Source organism: Leptodactylus fuscus, chromosome 6, assembly GCF_031893055.1.
Source record: "Leptodactylus fuscus isolate aLepFus1 chromosome 6, aLepFus1.hap2, whole genome shotgun sequence".
Taxonomy (NCBI): Eukaryota; Metazoa; Chordata; class Amphibia; order Anura; family Leptodactylidae; genus Leptodactylus; species Leptodactylus fuscus.
The window spans coordinates 17,700,437-17,726,311 of record NC_134270.1 but is presented as its reverse complement, the minus strand read 5'-3'; the positions used below and the strand labels follow the sequence as shown (position 1 = coordinate 17,726,311).

The 25,875-nt window shown below is 42.4% G+C and overlaps 1 protein-coding gene across 1 annotated transcript in view; it reads right to left on the bottom strand.

The window, feature by feature from the left end:
• The window catches only part of LOC142209933 (uncharacterized), a 121,920-nt gene that overhangs the window by 52,650 nt on the left and 43,395 nt on the right, over window positions 1-25,875 (bottom strand). The window contains 7 exon segments of the mRNA XM_075278971.1: window positions 1,313-1,415; window positions 1,796-1,887; window positions 1,971-2,094; window positions 2,176-2,355; window positions 2,485-2,589; window positions 5,401-5,436; window positions 11,071-12,875. Coding sequence (XP_075135072.1) covers window positions 1,313-1,415; window positions 1,796-1,887; window positions 1,971-2,094; window positions 2,176-2,355; window positions 2,485-2,589; window positions 5,401-5,436; window positions 11,071-12,875 — 2,445 coding nt within the window.

Sequence of the window (25,875 nt, the reverse complement as noted above, 5' to 3'; positions counted from 1 at the left end):
CTTCATGACATTGATTGTATATTTGGCGTTTTTCTCAGGAATAGAAAGGTCTATCCTAGGAAAACAATTCAAAGCAAATGTGGGTCTCAAGATGTGCTGTTCAAGCTCCTTTGAAGAAGCACAAAGAAACAGGCAATGCTGGGAATTGAAGTGGGCCGCCAAGAAACTTGGCGTAGCAGATGAAAGAAACATCATTCTTACTTACATATATCCATCATGCAATACTGGCAGGGAGGCATCAGATTGGCTCCAAATCAATTCTTTTGCAGGAAAACGATCCCAAAAATTCAGTCATTGTCATTAAGAACTATCTTCAGTGTAGAGAAAAACAAAAGGTCATTGAAGTGATGATATGGTCCCCAAATAGCCCTGACCTCAACTTCATTTAGTTTGTCTGGGATGACATGAAGAGAAAGAAGGATTGGAGCAACCCTACATCCACAAAAGATTATGTACTTTATAGTAAATTACTGGGTAAGACTGCCACTGAAAAAGACTTGGGGATTTTGGTGGACAGTAAGTTTACCTTTAGTGACCAGTGCCAAGCAGCTGCTGCCAAGGCAAATAAAATTATGGGATGCATCAAAACGGGCCTATACGCTCATGACAAGAACATAGCTATGTCTCTATCAAAATCCCTTGTATGGCCACACAGACTATTGTGCACAATTTTGGGCCTTAGTGTACAACAAGAACATCACTGAACCGGAAAGAGCAGAGAAGGTGACCAAGTTTATTAGGGGAATGGGAAAATTTGAGGACAAAGACAGATTAACTAATTTGGGGTTATTCCGTTTAAAAAAAAGACATCTAAACGGAGACATAATAAAAATGCACAAATACATGAAGGAACAGCAAAAATAACTTTCTGATGGTCTATTTAGACCTAGCCCTGTGACAGTGACAAGGTGACATCCACTATGTCTAGAGGAAAGAACATTGCACCAGCAGCATAGACAGAGATTCTTTACTGTAAGAGCAGTGAGACTGTGGAGCTCACTAGCATAGGATGTGGCAATAATGGATTCATCGTTCAAGCCCAAAGAGGGCCTGGATGCTTTTCTGGAACCGAAAAATATTACGGGTTTTAGACTTTGGTAAGGAAAAGGTGAGTCAGGATTTTATACTGATTGCCAGATTGGAGTCAGGAAGGAATCTTTTCACTGGGCATAGGACAATTGCCATAAGCCACATGGGTTTATTTAGCCTTCCTCTAGATCAACACTGTAGGGTTATCAGTTGGACTTGATGGATTGGTGTCTTCATCTAAAATATAATGTGAACAGGCCACTATTTAGTGGTGACTACTCACCTGGGCGGTCACCTGTAGGAATGTCCTCCTCACACTCCTCATCACCCCTCACATATGTCTTCGGAGCATTAATATTGTTCAGATTTTCATCCAGGTACAAAAACTGTGAAACAAATATTGAAAAAGTCACCAGATGGATGGAGAAGTCACGTGGGATGTTTTATAAGAGAAGAAAAGATCATTCATTATCATGACCACCAAAAATGAAAGCAGGAGTCATCTGACCAAATAGCTGCAGGTCTCCTGGATAAATCCACCATGTTTGTTCCCCATTCCAACCAGCAGCCTCCATAGCCAGAAAACTGTGAGAAGATCCAGACAACATGTCATATCTATGGTCTGCTTTATCCTGCCATCTCTACCTTTCTCATTACACAAGTAGAAAACATCTAATACTGTGGGATAAAACCAGACTGACCACGAGACCTTCACAGCCCTTCTACAGGGCAGAGGAAGATTTCATGTCACCTTCTCTCCATCTACCTGATCATCCTGGAGGACATTTTCTTCCTTACAATCCTGTGGTAGAAGAGGACTGGGACATCTCTCCGGTGATGTTCTCTTACTGGATGGAACTGGAGGAAACACATACAGGGACTGAATTCATTCTTTCCATACAGATAATGAGAGGCCGTGTGTATTTAGTCATGTCTATTACCTGCTGATGTGAGGGGCTGCTGATCCTCCATCATCACCTCCTTGTACACATCTTTGTGTCCTTCTAAATACTCCCACTCCTCCATGGAGAAATAGACAGTGACATCCTGACACCTTATAGGAACCTGACAACACAATGATACAGTCATCATCAGATCCCTTCATAGTGCTCCTGTATAATGTCCCAGCATTCCCAGCAGTGTCACCTCTCCAGTCAGCAACTCAATGATCTTGTTGGTGAGTTCTAGGATCTTCTGTCCATTGATCTCCTCATGTATCAGGGAGTGAGGTGGAGGCCCCGGGATTGGGCTCAGGGTTCTCCCCCATCCTTCAGATACAGGAGCCTGACAGCGCCCACTAGAGGTCTTCTTCACTACTGTGTAATCCTGTTTATGGAGAGACACATTAATAAATATCACTCCATCCATTCCCAGAGTCCCTCACCTCTCCAGTCATATCATCTGTTATCACTATAGATAAGAATGATGTAATGTGACATCATCAGAATCTCTCACCTCTCCAGTAAGCTGGTGCAGGATCTCTAGGGTGAGATTTAATATACTTTCTGACATCTTGTCTCGGTTTCTGTCGATCCTTGACAGGTCAATCAGGAGAAGTCTCTTATATGTCTAAGATGTCCACACGGAGGATTCTGTGTTGTAGGAACCTGAATCTAAAAGAAGACATAATAGGTATAACAAGATAAAACTTGAGAGGAGATAATATTCTGTAGATCTTGTATATTCTCGCTTTTCATAAACAGTAATTGTGACATGAGATGAATAGTTGGCCATATCATCCATCTGTGTCTTATTTTGGGCCTTGTGTCTTATTTTGAGTCCCTTTATACCTTCATGATAACCTATAGTGTGTCTGGACTTGAGGAATACATAGCATTATCTTAACATTGAGATCAACATCACAATAAACCATGCTAGAGACACAAGCAGAGGACCATGAATTCAATGCCCTTTAAAGGGGCTCTATCAGCAAAATTATTCTGTATGAGCCCCACATATGCGTGAATAGCCTTTAAAAAGGCTTTTCAGGCACCACTAATGTTATTTTAACCCCTCCCCATTTTAAAATAAAACCATAAAAACATATATGTCAATTATACTAATCGTTTTTAAAATCGTTTTTATGGTTTTATTTTAAAACCGGGGGGGGGGGAGGGGGGGTTGCTGATGGAGCTGATAGGCCCCGTTATTACAGTGACCGACCCGTAGGTGTGAAATTCATAGTAAAATATAGTAAAAAAAATATTTTTTGCCATAACACTGGTATTATTTACTGGAATCATACCGACCTGGATTTACACCGCACAGAAAACTGCAGAAAATCGTAGCTCGTACGGCTTCACAATCGAAAGACGTTCCAGATATGGTAGTGAAGGGGTTAATGATAGGTGGCCCAGTAACCATGCCAGACAATGACAGCGGCTACACACATCCCTCTAACTGTACAGCTGTATACTATGTATCTACTTACTCTGGGGCCACAGGACCTGTGATGATGTCATCGTCATGTGATCAGTCACATGTGGGAGGAGTCAAGAGATTGTTGTTGCACATGATGAGGTATTACCAGGTTACGTGCTCAGTGTATACAGGACTCTGCTGTGCTGGTTGAGCTGAAGTGTACGTGTCAGGATCAGGATGTAACTACAGTATGGATGTAGTAGAGCTGTGTGTGTATGACGTGTATGGAGCAGAGCTGTGTGTATGATGTGTATGGAGCAGCGCTGTGTGTGTATGACGTGTATGGAGCAGAGCTGTGTGTGTATGACGTGTATGGAGCAGAGCTGTGTGTATTTGATGTGTATGGAGCAGAGCTGTGTGTGTATGATATGTATGGAGCAGAGCTGTGTGTGTATGATGTGTATGAAGCAGAGCTGTGTGTATTTGATGTGTATGGAGCAGAGCAGTGTGTGTATGATGTGTATGGAGCAGAGCTGTGTGTGTATGATGTGTAAGAAGTAGAGCTGTGTGTGTATGATGTGTATGGAGCATAGCCAGCAGCGCTGCACCTCCCATGAGGCGACCTGAAGCGAGTGCTTCAGGCGGCGCTATGTCAGGGTCCCAGGGAGGGCGGCATTTTTGATTACCTAAGCCAGTCCAGGACAGCTTAGCACCGAGCGTTGGTTTGGGGAGGCCACTGGAGCAGTGCTGCTCCAGCAGCCTCCCCTCACGCTCAGGCAGAGAGCAGGTCCTCTCCGTGCCTGCTCTCTGCCTGCAAACGGCGCTAAGCCCTGCCCCCTTCGCTCAGCCACGCCCCTTCGTTCCGCCCCCTCCGGGGGGGCGGCTTTCTGTAGTTCGCCTCGGGCGGCGAAAGGGGTAGGTTCACCCCTGATAGCCAGGGCCGGTTTTAGACAAAGTGTGGCCCTGGGCAAAACTAAAAGCGGGGCCCCATATCCTGACATACCATCACCATCATATTCAGGCATTTCAGAAGTCAGGGCTGCACTTCCAGCTGCAGTGATATAGTCTCAAAAGATCAGGAATACAAAAAAAAATGTAAAGATGTATATAGTTGTGAAACTGCTCTGTGTGTTCCGCTATACTGTGGAGAATTAATACCACCATACAGACAATTACCAGACAATACACATAATTTATAGACCATACAAGGCCCAGACAGTACACGACCTCCGCACTGTGACTACCGCCATTAAGGCCAGTTCACACGGAGTTTACGGGCGCGCATTCTGGCATGTATACACGTGTCACAATGTGAGTGCTCAAAACAGATCCCATTAATTTCAATTGGTCGTTATGGGCGTATAATGCGCGTAATTTTGATCCATCAACCTCTGAAGGGTAGCAGGAGCTCCATGCAAACCAAAAGGCATAACCCTGTACTGGAACAGACCTTCGGGAACAACAAAGGCAGTTCTCTCCTTGGCTTCTTTAAACAAAGGTATTTGCCAGTAACCTTTTGTAAGGTCCAGTGTGGTTATGTACCTGGCATTACCCAACTTCTCAATCAGCTCATCAACCCTGGGCATGGGATAAGCGTCAAACTTGGAATTCTCATTCAATTTTCTAAAATCATTGCAGAACTTGCGTCTATTTTTCTGGAGGAACTCTCTTGCCTCCTGTTGTTGGGGCACTGAGAGGGTCTCATTCACACGGACTGGAGGGATTGGTGGCAACGAATCACCCACCTCTGTATTTGAGGCCACCAAGGATTCCTTTTGGTTCCAGGGCTTAATCAAGTTCACATGGTAGATTTGAAAAGGCTTCCTTTTCCCTGGTTGGTGAACCTTATAGTTAACTGGCCCTACTTTTTCCACAATTTCATATGGGCCTTGCCATTTCGCTAAAAACTTGCTCTCCACAGTAGGCACCAAAATAAGGACCCTGTCCCCTGGGATAAACTCTCGGACTCTGGCAGAACAATTGTAAATTCTGCTTTGGGCCTCTTGTTGCTCTTTGCAGATGTTCTTTTACAATTGGCATGACTGTTGAAATGCGGTCCTGCATTTGAGCTACATGCTCTCTGACACTACGGTATGGGGTAGCCTCCATTTCCCAGGTTTCTTTGGCTATATCTAGTAAGCCCCTGGGGTATCTTTTTCTACCATCTTTTTAAGCATATGCTTGAGAGTCTTATTAAAGCGCTCCACTAACCGATCTGTTTGGGGGTGATACACAGAGGTCCGTATGTGGGTAATTTTAAACAGCTTGCATAGATCTTTCATTATCTTTGACATGAAGGGCGTGCCTTGGTAGGTCAGTATCTTTTTAGGTGTGCCTGTTCTTGAGAACATGTAGAACAACTCACGGGCAATACTCTGATGTCGTATTATGCAAGGGAACCTCAGGATAGCGAGTAGCGTAATCTTAGACAACCAGAATATATTGGTGATCTCTAGCTGACTTGACTATTGGACCAACCAAGTCCATACCAATCCTTACAAAAGGCACTTCAATGACGGGCAGGGGATCCAAGGGTCTACGGAAATGTGGGACTGGGGCATGTACCTGACACATAGGACAGTCTTTCACTTACCTGTACACGCCTGGCCAATAAAATCTTTGGAGAATCCTCTCCTGTGTTTTCTCGGCCCCTAGGTGTCCCCCAAGCACATGATTATGGGGCATATCAAGTACCACACAGCGGTATGGCTTTGTTACAAGAAGCTGTTCCACAATTTCCCCATTACTTTTTGCAACCCGAAACAAGAGGGCATTATTCATAGCAAAATGTGGGAATTGGTGGTCAGCATCAGGTTCCTGAGGCACATTAACAACTGTCACATTATCACAAACATTAGCAAGAGTGGGATCTCTCAACTGTGCAGTACCAAAATTATCCCGTGAGACCTCTAATTCAGGTATGTTAGGTTCAGGAGCTGGGGAAGAGGCATCATCCTCCTCTTCAGCTAGGACCTGTAACGGAAAGGTGTCGCCCTCCTCATGTACTTTGGGCGTAGGCGGGGTTTACACCTTTGGCTGTGTGGTTGTATCTTTTCCCCACAAATCCCAGAACAAAGGGAAATCACGTCCCAAAATCACATTATGCATAAGGTTTTTTACAACACCCACTTCAAAATAAACAGATCCTAATATAGTCTCTATTGTGACCTTGGACATGGGGTAGTCCTTGATATCCCCATGGATGCAACAAACACTCATACGTTTGTCCGGGATAAAGTCCCCAGCTATCAAGCTGGCATGCACCAGAGTGACCATGCTACCAGAGTCCAACACGCCTGGACAGAATGGCCATTCACTTCAAGTCGACAGACATGAGGCCCAGTCTCTAGTCCCGGTGCCACAGCGCAGACAGGTCTGGCAAATAATGATCGACGCCCACCAGCGTCACAGTCCATTAGCTCAGAGGTGACTGGGCACAGGGCAACAATATGTCCCCGCTCATGGCATCTCCAACACTGTACCAGCCCTGGTTTCTCCAGCAGAGAGTCCTTTCTTGGGCTGGTGGACTGCCTAGAAAACACATCTTCAGCTCTTTTCCCTCCGCTCTCAAATAACAGTCTTCCCGGGAGGTGCCCTCCGCTGGGTGTTCCTGGGGGATGGTCGTGCTGTAGGGTCATCTCGGAGTTCCGCCAGGTACCTTTCCAGAAGGCTGATGAGCTGGTTGGCATCTTTGAGATCTCCATGTCCAACCCAGCGCTGCAACGCAGGAGGAAGAGCTCTGGTGAACCGGTCTAGGACCATCTCCACCATCTTTGCAGGGGTACAGGTGTCTGGTTCCAGCCACTTTTTCACCAGGTGAATCAGGTCGTAAATCTGGGATCTGGCAGGCTTGTCCATATGGTAGCTCCAGGTATGTACCCGCCGGGCACGGACAGCAGTGGTTACCCCCAGCCAAGCAAGAATTTCCACCTTTAGTTTATCATAGTCCTAGACATCTTGCTGGCAGAGGTCATAATAGGCCTTCTGGGGTTCACCGGTCAAATAGGGTGCAATGACGTCTACCCAGTCAGCAGCTGGCAGTGTCTCCCGTTCGGCCACTCTCTCAAACACAGTCAGGAAGGCCTCCACGTCATCATCTGGGGTCATCTTGTGCAAAGCTCTTTGCACAGCCCGCTTCTCATCTCTGTGCTCCACAGGTCTCTGCAGGCCAGTGACACCAGTCTCTTTAAGGAGCGTAATCTGCTCCAACAGCAAACGGTTGGTCTCCTGCTGCTGCACATTGGACTGCACGAGATGCTTCAGTATCTCCTCCATAGTCCGGGTTGTATAGCAGCAGCCTTTACCCAGGACATAAAAAAAAAAATTCTCCAGCAAAGAGTGGACGTGTCGTTGCTCCTAGCAACCGCTGTATGCCCACATCCTCCACCGTAATAGTACGGCGCATGTCGGGTCTGTAACTATGGCGACCGCCCTGGTCTATGCAGCCTGCAAAAGAAAAGATGATTTTTTGCAATGCAATTCAATGCATTAGCATTGTAATGCATTGCATTAGTGATCAGATCCCCTGGGGTTCAACACCCCTAGGGGGTCTAATAAATGCAAAAAAAATAAATAAATAAAAAGTTAAAAAAAATATAAAAAAATATAAAAAGTATTAAAAGTTCAAATCACCCCGCTTTCCCTAGAACACATATAAAAGTAGTTAAAAACTGTGAAACATATACATGTTAGGTATCCCCGCGTCCGAAATCGCCCGCTCTACAAATCTATAAAAATATTTTTCCTGTTCGGTAAACGTCGTAGCGGGAAAAATAGTCGAAAGTGCCAAACCGCCTTTTTTTCACTGTTTTGATTCTGATAAAAATTTGAATAAAAAGTGATCAAAGCAATAACATTTCCCGAAAATGGTAGAACTAAAAAGTACACCCGGCCCCGCAAAAAAATACGCCCTATGCATCCCTGTACACTTATGTATAAAAAAGTTACGGCTGTCGGAATATGGTGACTTTTAGAGAAAAAAATTTTTAACACAGTTTTGGAAAAATTTTTAGGGGTCAAAATGTAAATAAAACCATATAAATTTGGTATCCCTGGAACCATACCGAAACACACAATATAGGGGATATGTCATTTTGGCTGCACAGTGAACGCCGTAAATCCAAAGCCCGTAAGAAAGTCGCAGAAATGCATTTTTTCTTCAAATCCACCCCATTCTGAATTTTTTTCCTGCTTCCCAGTACATTCTACAGAATAATTAATGGTAGCATCATGAAGAAAAATTTGTTCCGCAAAAATTAAGACCTCATATGGCTCTGGGAGCGGAGAAATAAAAAAGTTATGGGGTTTAGAAGGAGGGGAGTCAAAAACGAAAATCAAAAAATGCCATCGGCGGGAAGGGGTTAATAAGGCTGGGGGAATTATTATTAATGAGGGGGGCTACTAGTTCTCCCAACTTTATTAATAATAGTTTATTATTATTATTATTATTATTATATTATATATATGTATGAACTAGAATAACTATAACTATTATTAATAATAAAGCTGGGGAACAATTATATAAGGGAGGGGTTTGTATAAAAGGAACTATTCGTATTAAATGTAAGGAGGGATTAGAAGGATGATCTATTGTTAAAAAAAGCTAGGTGAATTATCCCATTCCCCCCATCCGTACATAACAGCTCCAATAGGGCTATTAGCAATAAATCCTCCTTATAAATTACCCTGAAATGATTAAAACTAATCCCTGTTAGTAATTATGTGCCCCCTTATCAGTAATAAAGCCATGTAATGTCTCAGAAAAACAATAACAGTTTAACTTACCTTCCCAAGCTCCCTGCTGTGTCCTGATGCTAAAGTCTCTCCCTGCTTGTGGACACCGTAGAAGGATCTGTAATGACGTCACCACAGGTCCTTCTCCGTCTTCTGTTCAGTGATCTATGCAGAGCAGAGAGCTGTAGTCCCTGCTCTTATTATAAATGTCACTGGCCACAGTATTGGCGTATGAAAAAAAAAAAAACAACTTGTGTATGTCTCTAAGACTAGCTTAGTCTTGTTGCCCATATCCATATTTGCAGATGACACTAAGCTCTGTAAAATAATCAAAATTGAGGCAAATACTAGAATAGTACAGGGGGATCTAGAGAAGCTGGAAGCTTGGGTGGAGACCTGGTAAATAAAGTTTATTGTATACAAATATAAGGTCATGCATTTTGGTCAAAGAGATAAAACGCATGATGTATTATTGTTGTTCCTCCATCAGGAGATGACATCAGTGATGATATATTTATCTCTATTGACAAATCTGGTGGCCTCCTCAAAGAGCTTTAGAAGGTGACAAAACTAATGAAATAATCTCAAAATAATAACACAATTTTGATCCCTGTAAGTAACGCGTTCATGACTCAAATTCATTGCTGGTTAATATTCTTATAGGCAGACTAGGAATCACTGTGCACCATCGAACCTGGGCGAACCACGCGTAAAATAACGGTAAGGAGTGTTTTAGCATTTCTGTTAGGAACATCTAACTATCAACAGAAAAGGCACAGCTATAGGTATCCTATGATTTCCACAGTTTGGTACTGAGTTGTACACCATACTGGTTACTGCATTAAAGGACAATAAAACTTTCATACCTGTATATATTTTATATCCATTATAAATAAATAGATGCCACTATTAAGATCTCGACCCACGTATATACCTCAAGCGTGAAAGTGACGATAATAGCTTCAATTGGTTCGCTCATCTGTACTTACGGAGTTCATTATTTATATCGTATCCTCCTTTATTAAAAACATTTTTCAATAGTTCCCAGACAATGTAGAAAATATTTCCAGTAAAGATATATGTAAGAATTCAAGTCAATGTAAAGAAATACAGTTAAATTTGCCTAGGTTATACCATAAGATCTGACGCTAACTTAAACATCATGCAGTAGGACCAGTTTGGTGGTGGATCAGTAATGGTTTGAAGGGGAATATTGAATGGTGGTTACACAGACTTTCACGTAACGGCCAACAGTAATCTGAATGCTTTTTGGTAGTTGGATGACATCTTAAGAGCCATTTTCAGACCTTACGGGAGTCTAATCGGTCCTGATACCTGTGACTGGCCCTAGACCTAAATTTAATTGAGAACCTCTGGAACATTACGAAATAGTACCACAAAAACTTTTCAGGATTTCACTGATACCAATTCAGGTCTGGGAGATCCTTCAGGACACAGCTGTTAGTGTATGCAGACACATGTAGGCCATATACCTGTACATTGTGAGTTGCAGTGTCAAAATCCACACACATTGGATCCATCTGAGAATTTCATTATTAGGCTACGGCTCCATGTAGCAGCAAAAAAGCGTTGTGGGAAAAACCGCAGTGGCAATGCATCGCAGTTTTTCCCACAGCAATTTTCACAGAAAGTCTGCAGAGGTTTCCTCATTTTCGCAAATATAATATGAAGGATTTCAGTATGCTATGAAATATTTTGAATCGAAATGTTGTAAAAAGAGAAGATCATGGTGCCTCGTAATGAAATATTTTTGGACCCCATTTAGTGAGATTGTAGAGGTCCCAGGGTAGCAGTTCACTACATACAATAATTCCCAAATTATAAGCATAGCTTATCCTGTTCTTCTTTGATGTTTAACAAGAGTCTATTCTAATTCTAATAAAAATTAAAAAATCCCACATTCGTAACATGATAATGGCTTCAATCCTGTGTGATTTCGCTGATGACCTGATTTAGCTCTATGTTACCCACATCCTGAACACGAAGTGGCTTCTCCCCTGTGTGAGTTCTTTGATGGTTAATCATATCTGATTTCTGATAAAAACATTTCCCACATTCTGAACACGAAAATGGTTTTACCCCTGTGTGAATTCTCTGATGTCTAACAAGATCTGATTTATCGCTAAAGCATTTTCCACATTCTGAACATGGAAATGGTTTCTCCCCAGTGTGACTTCTCACATGTTTAACAAGATCTGATGTTTGGTTGAAACGTTTCCCACATTCTAAACATGAATATGGCTTCTCCCCTGTGTGAATTCTCTCATGTCTAACAAGATCTGATGCTTGTTTGAAACATTTCCCACATTCTGAACAGGAAAATGGCTTTTCCTCTGTGTGAATTCTCTCATGTTTAACAAGGCTTGATTTGTCTGTGAAGCATTTCCCACATTCCGAACATGAAAATGGCTTCTCTCCTGTGTGAAGTCTCTGATGTATTACAAGGTCTGATTTCTGGTTATAACTTTTCCCACATTCTGAGCATGTAAATAGCTTCAGTCCTGTGTGAATTCTCTCATGTCTAACGAGATCTGATTTAGCGCTGTAACATTTCTCACAATGTGAACATGAAAATGGTTTCTCGCCTGTATGACTTCTCTCATGGTTAATAAGATTCAGCTTGTTTGCTAAACCTTTTCCACATTGTGAACAAGAATATGGCTTCTCCTTGGTATGAATTCTCTGATGTGCAACAAGAATTGATTTCTGGATAAAACATTTCCCACATTCTGAGCATGAAAATGGTTTCTCACCCGTATGAATTCTTTGATGTCCGATAAGAGATGATTTCTGGTTGAAACATTTCCCACATTCTAAACATAAAAATGGCTTCTCCCCTGTGTGAATTCTGTGATGTCTATGAAGCGCTGATATACAATTATAACTTTTTCCACATTCTGAACATGAAAATGGCTTCTCCCCTGTGTGGCATCTATCATGTCTAATGAGATCCGATTTGTCTCTGAAACATTTCCCACATTCTGAACATGAAAATGTTTTTTCTCCTGTGTGAGTTCTCTGATGTCTAACAAGCGCAGATATTCCATTATAACTTTTTCCACATTCTGAACATATAAATGGATTCTCCCCTGAATGACATTTTTCATGTTTAACAAGGTTTGATTTGTCTGTAAAATAACTCCCACATTCTGGACATGAAAATGGTTTCTCTCCTGTGTGAATTCTCCTATGGATCACAAGATCTGATTTCTGGTTGAAGCATTTTCCACATTCTGAACATGAATACGGCTTCTCACCTGTATGAAGTCTCTTATGTTTAACAAGATTTGATCTGTCTGTGAAACATTTTCCACATTCTGAACATAGAAATGGCCTTTCCCCTGTGTGAATTCTCTCATGTTTAACCAGGTCTGATTTTTGGTTAAAACATTTTCCACATTCTGAACATGAATATGGCTTCTCCCCAGTGTGAATTCTCTCATGTCTAACAAGATCTGATTCTTGTTTGAAACATTTCCTACAGTCTGAACATGAATATGGTTTGTCCCCTGTGTGACTTCGTCTGTGGCTTTCATTTTGCTTCTCAGTCTGTGCTGAATCAGAAGATCGGACCTGTATAGAAGGATCAGATGACAGATCTTTGCCGTGAAGGGCTGAGGGTATATCTGGGATAAGGATATGTTCTTCATATGTATCTTGTGTGATACCACCATCATCTGCTTTATAATCTGAAGATAACTGATGTCCCTCTGAGCTCCTGGCACAGACATCTGCCAAGAAGAATAGTTATCTTAACACTTTTGTATAGTAAAACTTAAAATTATATTAATATTTAACATTTCTATAAAAATATGCCCATATATGTAGGAAATCATATAGCCACATTCAACTACGACAGTGGTGACAAAAAAGAAAAAGAAATTTTAACAGTGGACCTCAGAGTGAGGACCAGTAGATCATGATGTTCGGGCACCAGGCCGTTCTCTTGTAGTTTTTTTTCTCTTCTGTGCAGCAGCTACCATCTTCCTAGGTTTATGTTGTAAGAGCTCCCTAAAGGGTCAATACAGTTCATTCTTCAAGGTCTAGTGGGGTTGTTGCTGCTTAAAGAATATATTTCACCGCCTCAAGGAATTCAAGTACTTAGCCTCTATTAATAGACGCCACTCCACTGAAATCAGTTGGAATTTTCTCTCTAGCCCCCACCAATCCTGAGCAACAAGCACAGTTAGTTTTGGTGCCTGATGTGCTATTTAGGCTCTGTAATGTCAGAGTGGCGGTGTCAGGTAGGGGGCGTGATTCAAAGTCCTTGTCAGAGGCAGCCAGTGTCAGAGCTCAGAATCACACCCCCTGGCCTAAATCTGATCAGCTAAATTCTGTGATCACATATGATATGGCTTCCACTAGGGTCGACTACACTGTACAGTGCTGGTACTGCTCAAAAGTAAATGTGGACTTTAGCTATAGCAGTTGACTTCCCCACACCCTATCCGTGCTTGATAATACTCAGATACCCCCAGGATTTACAGTGAGGGTAAAATGTACGACTGAATAGTTGCAAAACCACATCATCAGAGCGCACATCAATACTGGAAAATAGGATGACACATGAACAGCTCACAGATAGATGAGAAGAATCAAATGCTGAGGGTTGCGGAAGCTGAAGATGGTATGGATGGACAACAATGGATGGCAGATAGATGACATATAGGTAATACCAGATGAAAGGAAATAGAAAAGAAGCAATACTGAACTGTCCCAATCTGAATACAACCCAGAAAACAGGAAGTATGAAAAGAAGCACAGCAACAGGCACTAAGCACTGCGAGAACTACGGGTGCCAATATATGCAGAGAACACTCAGGGCAAGAAAAAGATCAGAGTAAAAGAATCTTCAAAGAAATACACATTGCCATACACTCATATCCGACAACCGAAATGGAGCAAGGACCAATATATCGTATAAAGGATTGCATCACATGGGACCAACACTCATCGTCCCCTGCACCGAAATTCCACCATAAGTAGCAACTGAGTGATCAGACAACCAAAAACTTCCTGGCCTCTATTTAGACATTACTTCTCACCTGAGTGGCTCCCTGTAGGAATCTCCTCCTTACTCTCCTCATCACCCCTCACATATGTCTCCGGAGCATTAATAATGTTCAGATCTTCACCCGGATACAAAAGCTGTGAAACAAATATTGTAAAGTCACCAGACGGATGGAGAAGTCACATGGGATGTTTTATAGGAGAAGAAAAGATCATTCATTATCATGACCACCATAAGTGACAGCAGGAGTTATCTGACCAAATAGCTGCAGGTCTCCTGGATAAATCCACCATGTTGTCATCTACCTGATCATCCTGGAGGACATTTTCTTCCTTACAATCCTGTAGTAGAAGAGGACTGGGACATCTCTCCGGTGATGTTCTCTTACTGGATGGAACTGGAGGAAACACATACAGGGACTGAATTCATTCTTTCCATACAGATAATGAGAGGCCGTGTGTATTTAGTCATGTCTATTACCTGCTGATGTGAGGGGCTGCTGATCCTCCATCATCACCTCCTTGTACACATCTTTGTGTCCTTCTAAATACTCCCACTCCTCCATGGAGAAATAGACAGTGACATCCTGACACCTTATAGGAACCTGACAACACAATGATACAATCATCACCAGATCCCTTCATAGCACTCCTGTATAATGTCCCAGCATTCCCAGCAGTGTCACCTCTCCAGTCAGCAGCTCAATCATCTTGTTAGTGAGTTCTAGGATCTTCTGTCCATTGATCTCCTCATGTATCAGGGAGTGAGGTGGAGGCTCCGGGATTGGGCTCAGGGTTCTCCCCCATCCTTCAGATACAGGAGCCTGACAGCGCCCACTAGAGGTCTTCTTCACTACTGTGTAATCCTGGTTATGGAGAGACACATTAATAAATATCACTCCATCCATTCCCAGAGTCCCTCACCTCTCCAGTCATATCATCTGTTATTACTATAGATAAGAATGATGTAATGTGACATCATCAGAATCTCTCACCTCTCCAGTAAGCTGGTGCAGGATCTCTAGGGTGACATTTACTATACTTTCTGCCATCTTGCCTCTTTCTCTATCCATCCAAGATGTCCACAGAGGAGATGCAATACTGTCGAATCCTAAATGTGAAAAAAATACAATTTCTAGACACAACTTGTGAGGAGATAATACAGTGTAGACGTTGTATATTTTCTCCTTGTATAAAGTGGTTTATCTAAAAATTTCCACCATGTTTTATTTGAAAAACAGACAGCACATCATATTACTTGCACTGAAATGTTTTTTTCCAGTCAGTGGCGTAACTAGTAATGGCTGGGCCCAAAAGCATCAAGAACATCTGACATAGAGGAAAAGAGCATCACAAAGAGACACAAGATATATGTAAAGAGAGAGGAAAGAAATGAGTGGAAAGAGGAAGAAGAGTTTACACCATATCAAATAAATAAAAAAAAATCACATGACACCATGTCCATGCTATGGCTACTTTTACAACTCGGTGATGACAAAATTTAAAAATGGGTCAGTAATAAAAGAAGGGGAGTAAACTCCCTGGTAATGAAAGGGTTAATGCTACATGTTGCCAGGGTGATATGGACAGATAATGACAGTGACTATAAACAGACACCTGTACACTATACATATATTTTCATATAAATACACACACACACCTCTGCCTGTACACACTATATATATCTACATATACCTTAGTTTGTATTAAAAGATTATCTTATCTCTCTATATTATAAAAATGAGTTTCTGTCTGTCTGTTCTTTATGCGCAACCAAACGACTGGACCGATCTTCACCAAATTTGACACACAGATACATCAGGTGTCCGAGAAGGTTTAAGATGAGGCCTCAACTCGCTCGGATGTACCGTTCCAGAGATACAGCTTTCCTAAAACAATGACCCCCATTAGCCAATACAAACCTGCAAGTCTTTCACTCATATTCTAACGGCCAAATACACAGTCACCCCACATGTACAATCCAACACTTATATCCAAACTGAGATACACGCATCAGAGCATTAGATAAATGGCTCAGTAAACAATACCACACATCGGAGGATTAGATGCTCGCATCTACCACAGTTCTACACGTCGGAGGATTAGATATGAGCATCTGCACACAGTTCCACATGCCGGTGGATTATATATCTGGGTATGCACACAGTTCCACATGCCGGAGCAATAGATACACACATCAGCACACAGTACTGTACACCAGAGGATAAGATACGCGCGTCAGCACACAATACCACATGCCGGAGGATTAGATATGCTCTGCACACAGTATCACACATCAGAGTTTTACTCCAGGTTTCCATTGCCATTTTTCTTCACTGCTGTATGTCATCTTTAACCACTTCCGGACTGCCCATAGATTACATACAACCAGGAAGTGGTTGCCTTGTTCTGACAGTATACATAGCTATGGGCGCCGCCATCATGCGGCCGCCCTCTGACCCGGCAGTCACGTGATCCGCCGGGAGCAGTGTCTTGCAAGAGCTGCTGGGTATACAACGTGCAGGAGGCTGTATTCCTCCTGCAACTGGGGCTAATTGTACCAGCCCAGTTGCAGGGGAAATCAGCCTCCTAAACAAAGAAAAAGTGATCAGATGTCCCCAAAGGTCTCTTATGATTTTATGGGGACACCATCTGAAAAAAAAGATTTATTTAAAAAAATTAAATTTTTAAATTAAAATTTTTTAAAAAAATAAGTAAAATAATCTTAATAAATAAATAAATATGCCATTATTAAAGGTTATAGCCCCACCCCCAATGACACCATATAAAATAAAAATTACCGTAATGGAGAGGAAAAACTATTTTATAAAGTTTTTCAGTAGCACTGTGTGTTTTAAATGAAAAAAAAAAAAAGAAAAGTGAAAACCAGACACAATTTCCCTCCTATTTTGTTTATATGTTCCCGGATATAAAAAAAAAATAAAATTAAAACACATTCGAAAATAAAAACAACATAAAAATAAAGCCCTATGTGTCGCCGAAAAAAGACCCAAAAATTAGTTGAATAAGATGTATGAGAAAAACGTTACAGCCCTCAAAACCGCAAATACAAAATAAACCTAAAATGTGTCTGGTCCTGGACCACAAATTGGCCCAGTACTGAAGTGATTAAAGAGGCAGTGCGCTGTGGATGACACTTTACACAAGGTCACATTCACAAAACTTTACTCCAGGTATCCATAACAACCTGGAAAAAACAACATAAAAATCACAGGTTTTTCACTGATATCCTAACTGAGATACACATGATGCTTATGGACACATACAAACAACATACAAAATGCACCAGTACAAAACTGGACAATTCTTATGGGGCCACTACACAAACAAAAAATGGAATATAACCGTGCGACCCATGGGTCCTCCTGCTAGTACACTATCTAAATCTACATCTAAAAACGCCTGTACACACTATATGTCCAACGCTGAATTTCCCCATGGTGGGACTATCTTATCTTATATATCTACATATACCTCAGCCCGTATACTGTACACCACACTAGATACATATACACATACCTCCAGCTGTACACTAGGTAGAGATATATATATATATATATATATATATATATATATATATATATATATATATGGGGAAGGAGAATTCCTACTGTGTGGGAGGAGTCAGATTTCTGGTTAAACAGCTGGTGGAGCTAAAAGACCTGTGATGATGTCACAGTCATGTGATCAGTCACAAGTGGGAGGAGTTAAATGATCACAGGATGAGGTGTTACCGGGTTACATGCTCTGTGTATAGGATGTAGTTACAGTGTGTACGGAGCAGAGCTGTGTGTGTATGATGTGTATACAGCAGACCTGTGTATGGAGCAGAGCTGTGTATGATGTGTAAGGAGCAGTGCTGTCTGTGTATGATGTGTAAGGAGCAGTGCTGTGTGTGTATGATGTGTATGGAGCAGAGCTGTGTGTGTATGATATGTATGTTGCAGAGCTGTGTGCATATGATGTGTACGGAGCAGAGCTGTGTGTGTATGATGTGTACGGAGCAGAGCTGTGTGTGTATGATGTGTATGGAGCAGAGCTGTGTATGATGTGTACGGAGCAGAGCTGTGTGTGTATGATGTGTATGGAGCAGAGCTGTGTGTGTATGATGTGTACGGAGCAGAGCTGTGTGCATATGATATGTATGTTGCAGAGCTGTGTGCATATGATGTGTACGGAGCAGAGCTGTGTGTGTATGATGTGTACGGAGCAGAGCTGTGTGTGTATGATGTGTATGGAGCAGAGCTGTGTGTGTATGATGTGTATGGAGCAGAGCTGTGTATGATGTGTACGGAGCAGAGCTGTGTGTGTATGATGTGTATGGAGTTGAGCTGTGTGTGTATGACGTGTACGGAGCAGAGCTGTGTGTGTATGATGTGTACGGAGCAGAGCTGTGTGTGTATGATGTGTATGGAGCAGAGCTGTGTGTGTATGACGTGTATGGAGCAGAGCTGTGTGTGTATGATGTGTATGGAGCAGAGCTGTGTGTGTATGACGTCTATGGAGCAGAGCTGTGTGTGTATGACGTGTATGGAGCAGAGCTGTGTGTGTATGACGTGTATGGAGCAGAGCTGTGTGTGTATGAGGTGTATGGAGCAGAGCTGTGTGTATGATGTGTATGGAGTAGAGCTGTGTGTGTATGATGTGTATGGAGCAGAGCTGTGTGTGTATGATGTGTAAGAAGTAGAGCTGTGTGTGTATGATGTGTATGGAGCATAGCCAGGGCCGGGTTTAGACAAAGTGTGGCCCTGGGCAAAACTAAAAGCGGGGCCCCATATCCTGACATACCATCACCATCATATTCAGGCATTTCAGAAGTCAGGGCTGCACTTCCAGCTGCAGTGATATAGTCTCAAAAGATCAGGAATACAAAAAAAAAAATGTAAAGATGTATATAGTTGTGAAACTGCTCTGTGTGTTCCGCTATACTGTGGAGAATTAATACCACCATACAGACAATTACCAGACAATACACATAATTTATAGACCATACAAGGCCCAGACAGTACACGACCTCCGCACTGTGACTACCGCCATTAAGGCCAGTTCACACGGAGTTTACGGGCGCGCATTCTGGCATGTATACACGTGTCACAATGTGAGTGCTCAAAACAGATCCCATTAATTTCAATTGGTCGTTATGGGCGTATAATGCGCGTAATTTTGGTCCATCAACCTCTGAAGGGTAGCAGGAGCTCCATGCAAACCAAAAGGCATAACCCTGTACTGTAACAGACCTTCGGGAACAACAAAGGCAGTTCTCTCCTTGGCTTCTTTAAACAAAGGTATTTGCCAGTAACCTTTTGTAAGGTCCAGTGTGGTTATGTACCTGGCATTACCCAACTTCTCAATCAGCTCATCAACCCTGGGCATGGGATAAGCGTCAAACTTGGAATTCTCATTAAATTTTCTAAAATCATTGCAGAACGCCAAGTACCATTGGGCTTTGCTATCAATACAATTGGGTTATACCACTCACTTTTGGATTCCTCAATTACACCTAATTCCAGCAAATGTTTAACCTCAGCTGACACCACCTCCCTACGTGCCTCTGGTATTCTGTAGGGTTTGAGGTTTACTTTCCTCCCAGGTTCTGTCTCTACATGGTTCTCTATCAGGTGTGTACGCCCTGGTAGATCAGAGAACTTGCGTCTATTTTTCTGGAGGAACTCTCTTGCCTCCTGTTGCTGGGGCACTGAGAGGGTCTCATTCACACGGACTGGAGGGATTGGTGGCAACGAATCACCCACCTCTGTATTTGAGGCCACCAAGGATTCCTTTTGGTTCCAGGGCTTAATCAAGTTCACATGGTAGATTTGAAAAGGCTTCCTTTTCCCTGGTTGGTGAACCTTATAGTTAACTGGCCCTACTTTTTCCACAATTTCATATGGGCCTTGCCATTTCGCTAAAAACTTGCTCTCCACAGTAGGCACCAAAATAAGGACCCTGTCCCCTGGGATAAACTCTCGGACTCTGGCAGAACAATTGTAAATTCTGCTTTGGGCCTCTTGTTGCTCTTTGCAGATGTTCTTTTACAATTAGCATGACTGTTGAAATGCGGTCCTGCATTTGAGCTACATGCTCTCTGACACTACGGTATGGGGTAGCCTCCATTTCCCAGGTTTCTTTGGCTATATCTAGTAAGCCCCTGGGGTGTCTACCATTACTAATTCAAAAGGGGAAAAACCTGTAGATGCTTGTGGAACCTCTCTAATAGAGAACATCAGGTATGGCAGCAGAGAATCCCAGTCACGACCATCTTTTTCTACCACCTTTTTAAGCATATGCTTGAGAGTCTTATTAAAGCGCTCCACTAACCCATCTGTTTGGGGGTGATACACAGAGGTCCGTATGTGGGTAATTTTAAACAGCTTGCATAGCTCTTTCATCACCTTTGACATGAAGGGCGTGCCTTGGTAGGTCAGTATCTTTTTAGGTGTGCCTCTTCTTGAAAACATATAGAATAACTCACGGGCAATACTCTTTGATGTCGTATTACGCAAGGGAACCACCTCAGGATAGCGATTAGCGTAATCTAAGACAACCAGAATATATTGGTGACCTCTAGCTGACTTGACTATTGGACCAACCAAGTCCATACCAATCCTTTCAAAAGACACTTCAATGATGGGCAGGGGAACCAAAGGACTACGGAAATGTGGGGCTGGGGCATGTACCTGACACATAGGACAGTCCTTCACTTACCTGTACACGCCTGGCCAATAAAATCTTTGGAGAATCCTCTCCTGCCCCTAGGTGTCCCCCAAGGACATGATTATGGGCCATATCAAGTACCACATGGCGGTATGGCTTTGTTACAAGCTGCTCCACAATTTCGCCATTACTTTTTGCAACCTGATACAAGAGATCATTATTCATAGCAAAATGTGGGAATTGGTGGTCAGCATCAGGTTCCTGAGGCACATTGTTAACAACTGTCACATTATCACAAACATTAGCAAGAGTGAGCTCTCTCAACTGTGCAGTACCAAAATTATCCCGTGAGACCTCTAATTCAGGTATGTTAGGTTCAGGAGCTGGGGAAGAGGCATCATCCTCCTCTCCAGCTAGGACCTGTAACGGAAAGGTCCCAAAATCACATTATGCATAAGGTTTTTTACAACACCCACTTCATAATAAACAAATCCTAATATAGTCTCTATTTTGACATTGGACATGGGGTAGTCCTTGATATCCCCATGGATGCAACAAACACTCATACGTTTGTCCGGGATAAAGTCCCCAGCTATCAAGCTGGCATGCACCAGAGTGACCAGGCTACAAGAGTCCAACAACGCCTGGACAGAATGGCCATTCACTTGAAGTCAACAGACCTGAGGCCCAGTCTCTAGTCCAGGTGCCGCAGCACAGACAGGTCTGGCAAATAATGATCAACGCCCACCAGCATCACAGTCCATTAGCTCAGAGGTGACTGGGCACAGGGCAACAATATGTCCCCGCTCATGGCATCTCCAACACTGTACCAGCCCTGGTTTCTCCAGCAGGGAGTCCCTTCTTGGGTTGGTGGACTGCCTAGAAAACACATCTCCAGCTCTTTTCCCTTTGCTCTCAAATAACGGAACAGTCTTACCGGGAGGTGCACTCCGCCGGGTGTTCCTGGGGGATGGTCGTGCTGTAGGGTCATCACGGAGTTCCGCCTCAGTCGCCAGGTACCTTTCCAGAAGGCTGACGAGCTGGTTGGCATCTTTGAGGTCTCCATGTCCAACCCAGTGCTGCAACGCTGGAGGAAGAGTCTCCAAGTCGACTCCCCAAATAGAATACAGCAAATAGACCCTATAGACTATAATGAGATCCGTGTGTGTTTTCTGTGTGGTGTCCACCCAAGTCATGCGGAGAGCAAAGTAGTTCTTGAAATACTTTTCTCTCTGCATGACTCAGTGGACACTGTGCGGAAAACACACGGAAAATGCGTTTGGTATTCTGTTCAGGGGGTCCCCAAACAGATTCCCCGAACGGAATACCGAATGCTGATGTGAACTAGGCCTTAAGGTTGTATTTTATTTATTTGTTTATTTTTTTTTCCAAAATAAAACACAGCGGCAAAACCCTGTTTTCACCAGACGCTGTTTGCCTGTTCGGGTCCGCTCTGTTGCTGCTCCCAAGCTAATTTCCCACACAAGTCATTAATAAACATAGTAAAAAGGACAGGGCCCAATACTCACTCCACTGGTGACTGTGACCCTGCCAATACTGACCCCTGTGGCACCCCACTGGTGACTGTGACCCAGTCTGAGTATTTACCATTAACAAGTACCCTCTGTTTCCTATCAATGATCCAGTTACAAACCCAAAGGCATAGGTTTTCCCCCAGTCCCAACATTCTCATTTTGAATACCAACCATTTATATGGTACAGTATCAAAATCCTTTGAAAAGTTCAGATGCTCCACATCCCCCGAATTACCCATGTCCAGTTCAAACCTGTTATCTTCATAGAAGCTGATCAGATCAGTCTGACATGACTGATTCCTCATAATACCATGCTGATTGGGTGTTATAAGGTTATCTACACTAAGATACTCCAGAATAGCTCAAAAACTTCAATTATTTTACAAACCACAGATGTAAGACTTGTTAAGACTTGTTGGCCTATAGTTTCCAAGATAACCTTTTGACCCTTTTTTATATATTGACACAACATTTGCTATGTGCCAGTCTTGCAGGACATACCCTGTTTCTAGAGAGTACTGAAATAATTAGATACATAGGTCTGTATGTTCCCTCAGAACTTGGGGCTGCAAACCATTGGGGCCTGGTGATTTGTCTATTCTAGTGTTTTTAAGAGAACTCCGCAATTCTTCCTGGGTTAAGCAGTACAATATGTTCACTTTATGATGCAGGTTCTACTAAAGTATTATGCACCAGGGTTAACAAGCTTCCAGAGTCCAGGAGAGTAAGTCCCTTCCCCATGGTTATAGTACACATTTTTGGTTCTAGCTCAATCACAGTTTCTGCAGAACAAGCAGGATCAGCAAAAAGAAATACATGCCTAGAATTACTTCATTCCATGGGTTCAGTTGTCAGGGGACAATAAGGAGCGACATGTCCAAGTTCCTCCAACATTGGATGCAGTATTGGTCTCCATTTGGAAACCTAGGCCTAGTTATTATAGTCCCAGCTGCCTGTTCCCCCTCTAAACTTCCTCCCCAAGTTTTTTCACCACGCCCCTTGTGGTTGGTACTGTCTTATTAGTCCTGGGGAATTTGTTGTTCCTGAGGGTATCATGTCTGGGAGACATATGGAGTAGTTCTTCTGTGGCTCTGTATCGTTCCACATAGCTCAACACCTGGTCAGCCATTGTAGGTCCTGCTTGTCCAACCCAGTGCTGAATCTTAGACAGTAGACATCTGGTGAACTTGTTCATGACAACTCTTTCCACTAATTAGCCTGTAGTGGTCTCCTCAGGTTGCAGCCACTTTTTTACTAGATACACCAAGTCATGCATCTTTGACTGAGGCAGCAGACTCTCGAGAAAGTCCAGTGGTACACTCTCCCAGCTTGTACATACATACTCACACCAAGATGTGCCAATATCTCTCCTTTCAACTTTGAGTAGTCTTTAGCCTCCTACTCACATAGGTCATAGTAGGCTTATTGAGGTTTTCTGGTCAACAAATGTGCCACCACATCTGCCAACTGATCCACTGGCAACTTCTCTCACTTGGCAACTCTCTCAAATCCCCTGAGATACACCCCACATCATCTGTGGACATCATCTTTTGCAAAGAAATTTTTATGACAGTTCGACCAGCTGTTAGCACTCTTTGAGTCTCTTGTTCACCAGAACTTTTCCCTGCTGTCCTCTGAGTGACCAAAGCCTCACTAAGCATTGCCAGCTTCAGGATTAAGATCTGCTCCTGCTATTTAGCTTGGGTCTGTTGCTGCCATTTTTCGGCCTCTGCCAGGGCTTGCTGCTTTCATTTCTCAACTTCCTCCTGGGCTTGCTTCTGCAATAACATGTGTTGTTCCTGAAGGATGACCTGCTCAAACTACTTAACAAAGTCCTCCAATTGTCAGTTTCCTTTTTAAGCTCCTGCAGCCTTCACCCAGGACATAAGGAGAGAGAAGGAAAAAAAAACAACAACTTGTGTATGTCTCTTTAAGACTGGCTTAGTCTGGTTGCCCATATCCATATTTGCAGATGACACTGTTAGGATCACATCCTCCATCTTGTATTTTTGTCAGCCATCTTGTAACCTTTTTCTTATATAAGCTTCATAAGGATGTCAGTTTAGAGTCTAAGAGACCCATTTAGGGGATAAGGCATGTGGAATGTTGATGGTTGGGTTATAACTCCTTATCTGTTTGTGGTGATCCTTAGCCACAAACCGGACTGGTCAGATAGCATGTGATCATTATCTCTCGTGCTGTGATATATACATCTAGAATTAGTGTAAGATGTTGGTTTACACATAAATATCATAGATTCTTCTGTATGTCATGAGAAAGGTCATCCCAGGTTGGAGTGTAATAATGAGATGCAGACCTTATCCAATAGTCATGTGCCACAGCTTATGTTATAACCAATCATGTCAAAGTCCAACCTGCTTTTGTCTGTATAAATGCTAACTTTCTGTAACAATAAATCAGAATCCATTTTGATACACTACCATCTGTGTCTTGTGGTTCTCCAGGCTAAGGATGGCTGTAGCCGATCTTGGCCTGTTATTTAATTTGAAACTACAACAACATAAGCTCTGGGGCTATTATGACCCCAACAACACTAAGCTCGGTAAAATAATCAAAATTGAGGCAAATACTAGAATAGTACAGGGGGATCTAGAGAAGCTGGAAGCTTGGGCGGAGACCTGGTAAATAAAGTTTATTGTAGACAAATATAAGGTCATGCATTTTGGTCAAAGAGATAAAACGTATGATGTATTATTGTTGTTCCTCCATCAGGAGATGACATCAGTGATGATATATTTATCTCTATTGACAAATCTGGTGGCCTCCTCAAAGAGCTTTAGAAGGTGACAAAACTAATGAAATAATCTCAAAATAATAACACAATTTTGATCCCTGTAAGTAACGCGTTCATGACTCAAATTCAGCAGTGGTTAAATATTCTTATAGGCGGACTAGGAATCACTGTGCACCATCGAACCTGGGCGAACCACGCGTAAAATAACGGTAAGGAGTGTTTTAGCATTTCTGTCAGGAACATCTAACTATCAACAGAAAAGGCACAGCTATAGGTATCCTATGATTTCCACAGTTTGGCACCGAGTTGTACACCATACTGGTTACTGCATTAAAGGACAATAAAATTTTCATACCTGTATATATTTTTATACATTATAAATAAATAGATGCCACTATTAAAATCTCAACCCACGTATATACCTCAAGCGTGAAAGTGACGATAATAGCTTCAATTGGTTCGCTCATCTCTACTTACGGAGTTCATTATTTATATTGTATCCTCCTTTATTAAAAACATTTTTCAATAGTTCCCAGACAATGTAGAAAATATTTCCAGTAAAGATATATGTAAGAATTCAAGTCAATGTAAAGAAATACAGTTAAATTCGCCTAGGTTATACCATAAGATCTGACGCTAACTTAAACTTCATGCAGTAGGACCAGTTTGGTGGTGGATCAGTAATGGTTTGAAGGGGAATATTGACTGGTGGTTACACAAACTTTCACGTAACGGCCAACAGTAATCTGAATGCTT